Here is an 8,353-nt window from a genome sequence, read left to right as displayed (position 1 = left end):
ATAAGTGTGTACTCAAATATTCTCAGCATTTTTAGTAGCATTCGAGATTAATAACCATATGTGAGCATCGGTCCGCTTCCAATAAACAAAATAATTTGAAAAGACTAGATACGTATCCCAACGTGAAATAGGTTACACAAATATATCATTAAAAATGATAAATTGTAGATTTCACCAGCAGATGTCACACAAGTTGAAATATCGTGAGGGCGAGACTAGGTCAGCTGATTATAGTTTAAATATATACTTTAAATGTAACTAAGAACGTATTTTCTTTTGTTACCATGTGAAGTATTTTATTATTTTTCTATATTATCAATTGAATTAGTACTTGGAGAAGAAAACATACAAAAGTATTGCAAGTCAGCTACCAAATATTATTTATGTATTTTCTAATTTTATGCTATTAGTTTGTAGCAGTCAGTCGCCACGCTCCACAATATTAATAATATTAAAATTATTATACAACAGAGCCATTATCAATCATTCAGCACTAATATTAGTAGTACTAACACTAGTTACTTCTGTTAGCATTTGTATTACTGGTAGTAGTAGTAGTATTAGTACTACTAAGACTCTTAAGCGATGATTGCGTTACATTTTCAATCTCAGCTTTATAATCTTCATGCTGTAAGACCTTTTCTAGTATTCCAAATTTTGCAAGTCATAAGTATAGTATAAAGTAAACCGAAGTTTTCACAATGCTGTTTATGATGACAATTTATTCCAATGTGTACTATATTACACAGTACATTAAAACAGTAAAATTGGGGTCTCACTAGTTAATGCCAAGAAGCATCAAGTTATGTATTTTAATAAAAAGCCAATGACATGAGAGATTATAGTTTTAAAACAATCTAATTTACTGATAAAAACATCAAAATATTTGATATATTTCTTTTCTACTTTACACTTACATTATTATATGACCTTTCTGGGGTGACTGGTGGTCTATGTACCATAGATTAAAAAATGACTTTTGTAATTGATTAATTCTAACATGAAGTTGTAATATCTTCTGTAGCAGCATTTGATTTTACACAAGTTTTAAAGTATGATGTTATTTTATTATGTGTGTGAGGGCAGGTAAATGCAATTTTATAGTAATTGTTTTAAGTTTAACACCCATACATGTTGTTAATAATTTACAATGTGCAAAAGCTTTGAAATTTGCATTTTTAGTTAATTGTATTATTTCTTTAACACAGTGCTTTTAAAGACGTATGAACTTCAAAAGGCACAAAAATTAAAAATATTACTTTGTTATGAATATTTATTATCACAAACAAACTTCACCATCCAGTATTGTGTATTCTTTATGGTTTAAAGACTGAAGAACTAACACTGCAATTATATTTTTTTTTCCATATTAATTAGTCATTAAATAGCAACAAGTTTCACCTAGATTTCAATCAGCCACTTACCAGTACATGTATTAGTCTGTCATATTTACTTGTAATTTGTATGCATTTATTTGGATACAAACTGATCAGTTTAAGAACAATAGTAAGTACATTTACATACTTTTGTTAAACAGGACTGGATTTACTTTAGCAATTTTAACAAACTAAACAATTTGTATAGTTATTAAATTAACTTTATAAGTACAATTTGTGGTCTAAATATTTCAAGGTGTGTAATATTCTTATGTACAATATATTTAGCCTTGTCATATCAAGCAGAATTTCTAAGTGTCAAAAGTTATATATATATATATATATACTGTTATTACTGTACCTGTGTAACATATTAGCTGAACATGCAAAATAACAATAAGGATAGGTTGACAAAATACAGATTTTAATTTTTTTTGGGATTTTGACAAATAACTGTATATTATGTTTTGTCTGGATGTACAATATTCACTGTAGTAAATACCAGTTAGGCTTTATTATATGTATAATGTATGTACAATTATACGTGTATATCTATTGGTCTCTATGCATTTTTATGCAAATAAAAACTTTCTTGAATGATACTGAAGAGATGCTATAAAACTGTCTCATATTAAAATATTTTACAGATTTGGCTTTTATGAATTTTTTAATGTTTTCTTTTACCTTAACAAAGCTGTCAAAAAGTATGATATTTGCAAAGGTTGATAAACATTTTTTTTCATACAAAATCTGTCAGATTAAGGCAAGCATTTACAAACTTTATTTTTGCTGTCTTAAGTACATATGCATGTACTAATTTAGCTTTACTAGGTGTAACTAAAATTGTTTGCAAGAGAAAGAAAAAAAGAGATAAAATATAGTATATTTACTTGAACATTTGTGTGTTAAGTTACTGACAAAGAATTTATTTTTACATCTATAAAATCTTTCGTTCAAATGTAAACATAAATATAAAATCAGTCAGAGAGAAATGTATTGGACTTATTCTGGGCTTTTAATATGAAATTACAAAATATTTTAGTCAAGTCATTTAGCACATTTGTCATTCAAGGAAGATATGATAGAGAAAGAATGGCTTACAAGTGCTATTAACTATAAAAATTTTAATTTTTTATCACAAACGTTTTTGACAGCACATAATAGGTAAGTTTATTTGTGCACCTTTCTTAACCTTTGAATAGTCTGTTTTGTATTGTGTATTAGATTATCTAACTTGATTACACTACTTCATTCTGTGTGTATATATATATATATATATATATATATTTTATAACTCACCATTAGAAAATTAAATATAAATTCATATTTATGTGTAAGTTGGATATGTACTTTGCTAAAAACCATATACACACACACAGTGTGTTATTAAATAAACATTGTATCATTTGTGAAACAAAAAACTTTTATTTTCTTTGAATTTCAGTTTTAGCTCCTTCTCTTCCCTGTGTTTTTCGAAGGTGCTGTGATGACTGGTTTTATCTGGTTTAACTACACAAACTTCTAAATTCACTCTGCAGATGCTGGAAGAGGTCTTTTTTAGCAACATGTGGCTGAACTCTTGTGTATAAACTGTGCCAAAAGAGGACTAACTTGCTTGTGTTTTAGCTCAGCCTGTGTAGGTAGTAGGATATAACAATTTTTTGAAGTGTGACCAGAAGAAATGTAAGAGCTATTTTAACATTGAAGAAGACACCTTATCAAAAGTCCTATTTAACTGATGTCTGAGCAGGCACTATGCAGAAGTAACTGTCAACTGTTGGTTCATGCTCTGGTCCAACTTTCTGTTAATAAGCACACTGCATCACGAAGATGGAGGAAAGGTGAGCTTTGATACTGTCAGTTCTAAAGTAGAATAACTGTTATTTCATTTTAATTATGCTTACAACACTGATTTTTACAATCTATTAGTACTAGAAATAATATGAAGACTTGTATATAAATTAAAAAGCACATATTATTTTAAGTGAAATAGATTTTCATACTAGCTAGTTTTATATTATTAGCTTGATAATATCAGTATTGTCAGTGTGATTTATTTCTGCTTTAATGAATTTATGTTGTCCCAAGGTAGTCCCAAGGAGTTTTTTGTTCAAATGTTACTCTCTTATTACCACAGTATATTTCTTTAATTGTAAGAGATTATGTATATCACAGTGTTACATTATTTATAACTTGAAATGTATAACTTACTTTTAGAAAACGTGAATGATTTCACATTTAGTGCTTAAAGATTTGCATATTTTAGTGCCTAAATTGTTGAATACTTAGATATGTGCTACATGTATTGACAAAATAAACAGTTACTTTGGCAAAACTGTAGCTATCAGACTACAATAATGAGTTGATACACTGTACAGGTAGGGTGTATATTACTTGTACAACCCAAGTTTTACCTTAACATGATGCGTTTACCAAAATAAATCAAAAATAGTTTATTTTCAAACATAAGAAAATAAAACTTTAAAACAGGCTAACTCACAGGAATAGATAAGTGTAATTGAATTTAATTAAAATATATATATATATATATATATTTGCAAAGTAAATTATTCAAAATTTAAATTGAATATCTTTTACCTGTAAATTGTAAAAAGATGAAGTCTGTAGAAAACTGAAGCCCATAATAAAAATAATACATGTGTGATAAAGTACCCACACCTGTATTACTACAAAATGTTAAATTATAAAACTACATTGTATATAAACTTGTTTGATATAGTCTATGGACCTCACATTTGTACACATACAATAAGTTCACTCACCAGGATTTTCTGTGGTTCCATGATTGCATCAAAAAACACAAAAAATGGAAACAATTACTGACCATAGAAAGTTTAAAAATGTGTATTTTTTTTTCAGAAATTTTCAAGTTTGTCTTAACAGAAATAGTATCATTTTTGTATTGTGTGTTTTATTTGCTTGCAGGATACTTACAGCAGTCTATAATTTTTGATGCATGGCATTACACACGATATCATTTCTAGCCAACATTTATTCAAAGGCTGTGACAAAGTGTTTCTGAGCTGTCAGTCAGAGCTCTCTCTCTTTTTTTTGTACTAAAGTCTCTAGCTAGCATCAGGTGGTACAGATCTCGGCAAGGCTGACAACGAGAAATAAATTGTATCCACAGAGTTATGAGAATGATAGATAAATGAACTTAGTGACTCAAAGGTTGGAGTTATTAAAGTGGTGCTAAGTGGGAACATGTCTATTTGTCATTAAAACTATATAATCTTAAAAGATAGAAAATATTAACAGAGTCTTCATGATTAGTTGTCAGTTTAATTTTATACTGTTTTATCCCCAAACACTATTTCATGTAGTTTTATGTAAAAAATAAAATGTAGACTATGTAACTGTTCTTAATAATGAAACAAATAATAGATGTTATTCCAAGGCAAGTAATAAAATAATGACTATAAATTAATGCCAAGAAAGTCATGTTCTGCCACAGAATTTCACAACTTTTTGCTTTAAAGATTTTTGTCACAGTAAATCTAGGAGAGTTTAATTTGAAGTAAAAACCCACTTAGATTCACTCTACACTGTAGTATTTTTTATATCAAATGGAATGCATTACCACTGTGAATTTACCAGCAAACATCAAATTAATTAAATATTAAACATGTTTTCAGTAAGAATGTCAGTTGTTACCATAATCTAAAGAAGTTATTTAAAGTTCTTTAGCTCCCCATTGGCACAGTGGTATGTCTGTGGACTTACAGTGCTAGAAACTGGGTTTCGATACCCATGATGGGCAGAGCACAGACAGCCCTTTATGTAACTTTGTGCTTAATTACAAACAACAACAGTAAAGGTCTTTAAAGTTATCACTTATCAGTGAGACTAGAAAAATGAGCTGACCAGCTATTTCTTTTTTCACATCTCAGTATTTGAGATGCTCATAACCTCAAATAGTACATTTTCTAATCTTATAAACATCAAGTGCCAGACAAACAAGAACAAGTCTCATGACCTGTGTGAGTAATTTAATATGAGCTTTTGGAGCATTGAATCTTCTGTAGTTTTTAGATCTTCAAGTATTTATTACTTTCTGTAAAGATGCACATATCCCAACTGTTGCACAAGAATACATATACCTGCAGCCTACTAGTGATATTAGGGTAATACTGTTTTTTTGTAGATGCACTGGTTTTACACTTTCTGTGTTGTTGCATTGAATTCATTATTTTTAATATTTACTGATATTTATATTTACATAAAAATTGATCAGGATTAGTTGGTTCAATAAACCATGGAAATACCACATTGAAGGAAATATATCAGAAATTGTGTTACTTCTTACTAGTCAGTGAACGAACTAGAAAGAAAAAAAAATCCAAGGATATAGTGACCAGGGATCTAGTTTGCTCTTTAAATTATAAACCTCAAATACATATTGTATATCTTTTAAATGATTTAAACTAAAACTGTAAGTTAGAGCTTCATAACTACAATGATCTGAGCTAAGGCAGCACATTTCTGCTTGGCTAAATGATTTTAACAGCAGAAGTGAGTCATAAAACTAAGTTCAAGAGGAGGTTTTGCTAGAATGTATGCTATCTGGGGTTGATAAATTATGAAATAAAGCTGTTTTATGTGTAGTTGAGTTTTAAAACTTGCAGGTTTTACGTGGAGAATGCTCAGTATGTTAATTTACAATGGTTGATAATTTCAAAATAAGGTTGTTTTAATTCCAATTGATAATCATATTTTTTCAGCGTACTACATTAACAAACAGGGAAATATTATTTAAAGAGGAATGATAAATACAGGCTTATTAACATTTCTTGCATTGTTTAACACTTTTTCATGAAAAAATAAAAGGAATAAAATATCTTGTTGAGATAGCATATGAAACATATCTTTAAATAATTAAAAGTACTCTGTTAAGTAAAACTTAAAACTTGTTTATTGTCGGATATAATAATAAGTATTATACCTATAGTTTCAATGTTTCACCAAGTTAACCTGGCATCATTGGTACATTTACGACTACAAGGAGTGAACACCTGATCTAGATAATATGAAAACTAGTAGATGGATAAATTTATATTTGATTGGTTGAGCTTGACAAGACTACAGAATATTAAAAAGATCTTGCAAATGGTCAAACAATTAATGCTATTTTTCTATACATGAGGAATCTTTATCACAAAATCAACTGGAAATCAGTCAAATCAATGTATAAAACAGTAACTTACATCAAAAGAATGACTGTGAAAGGTTCTTTAATCTATAGTTTACCAATTTTCAAACACCATTTAAGGTCTGAACTTCCTCTCTGACATCATATGCCAGCAAAGAACTTGGAACTTCCATTATAAAATAAACAGTCTATGTATTTCTCTCTCAACCAGTTGTTGAACAGAAGAATACACATGAAAGTGTCAAAAATTGTATACAAATCAATTTAATATTCTTCCAAAATAGTGTCTCAAAACATTATTTTAGATTTTAACTGGTATTGTGTATCTCCTGCTATTAGAAATTTAATATTATTTTTAGTTCAACCAATCAAATACAGATTTAGTAGCCATCTGATAATTTTTCATATTACTTAGATCAGGAGCTCACTCAATGTAGTTGTTGTACCTGATGATGCCTGATTAACCTGGTAAAAATTGTAACCATAGATTTTATACTTTGTATATCTGACAATAAACAAGTTTTAATAAAGCCATCTTTTTTATCTCACGCGAGTTTCTAAGCACATTGATATTTACATAGGCAAGCATCAGATACAAGAAAAGTATGGGAGAGTGCGAAGTGCTGCTAAGTATATTTATAATTATGTATATGCCTTTTAAAACAGTATATGTGTATTCAAACATGCACACACACACGTATGTTGGTCATATGTGAAAACCTTATAAGAAATGACATGGTTATTTGAAAATCTCACTGTTATCTTTAGTAATAAGTTTTCCTGGTAATGAGAATTCTTGTCATTTGAATAAACTGTGAAATCAAAAACAAAAATCTTAAGCATTGCAGTATTTTATTTTTCAAATATGTAGATATAATTTTCCTTTCTTTTTTTTAGTCTTATGAAACTGATTAACTGTTTTGAAATCTGTGATGTGCATTTTAAGACATAAAATGTACATAACTGTGTATGTTTGAATGAAAATTATATATGTTTGTTCTGTCTGTAACATCAGGAATAATGTTGGTTATTGAAAAGGTCAGTAAAAGTTGCTGTTATTGTAAAAATATACAGTTTCGCAATTGGTCGTTTTACATAAATACTGCTTATGGACGTATTTTTCTGTCACACTTTGCACTTTACCACAGAAATTGTTTTTTTTTGAGACAGTTACTACTTTTGATGCAATATCAGCATTATTTGATTCACTAATATTGCACAAATCTATATTATATGTTTTGAACTGTACAGTTTTGTTGTTTGAACACTCATAATTTATTGTAAACCATGAAAAAAGTTATATTACTTATAAATCTATTGTTTACTAGATGTTGGATGTTAAACCTGGGTTCCTAAGCATTTTTGTAATCGTAAATGAAAATGTTGTTGCTCAGATCTCATCATTGCATTACATTAATCTAGGCACCACTGATACATGTATATGTTGTTATGAATGTGTTTTTCATAACACGTGAACATCTTGTTGTCATAGCATGACAAGTGTTCTCCCTCTTTTAATGTTTTAATAAGGTTTAATAACAGTTTGTTTCCTTTAACATCATAAACCTTTATGTTAAATGCATATTGTATATTGTAGAGTTACATGTAATTATAAGAAAAGTGCACAATATAAAAAAAGTATAGCACTACAAAAGAAGTAATATTGAAACAACATGTTTGTAGTTTAGAAGTTCAGTTAGGACTGTCATAGGCACAGAAAATTAAATTCTAAAATTAAAGTTATGTTTTTTTTTATATATTAAGTGACCTATTTCCTTTGTTTATTATTGTTTAATCATATGCACTG

At 28.6% G+C, this 8,353-nt stretch overlaps 1 protein-coding gene across 4 annotated transcripts in view; it reads left to right on the top strand.

Moving 5' to 3' along the window:
* The first annotated feature begins 203 nt into the window (after positions 1-203).
* The window catches only part of LOC106477179 (cytosolic carboxypeptidase 1-like), a 58,809-nt gene continuing 50,659 nt past the window's right edge, over positions 204-8,353 (top strand). For 2 of the 4 annotated variants that reach the window (XM_013937787.2, XM_022381434.1), the window contains exons 1-2: positions 230-362; positions 2,821-3,217. In XM_013937787.2, the coding sequence (XP_013793241.1) occupies positions 3,115-3,217 (103 nt within the window). In that variant the 5' untranslated portion in view covers positions 230-362; positions 2,821-3,114. The other 2 variants (XM_022381436.1, XM_022381435.1) reach the window with 2 other exon arrangements.

The sequence above is a fragment of the Limulus polyphemus genome, unplaced genomic scaffold (genome assembly GCF_000517525.1).
Source record: "Limulus polyphemus unplaced genomic scaffold, Limulus_polyphemus-2.1.2 Scaffold163, whole genome shotgun sequence".
Lineage (NCBI taxonomy): Eukaryota > Metazoa > Arthropoda > Merostomata > Xiphosura > Limulidae > Limulus > Limulus polyphemus.
The sequence above is the reverse complement of the archived record's forward strand: the minus strand, read 5'-3'. Positions and strand labels throughout refer to the sequence as shown.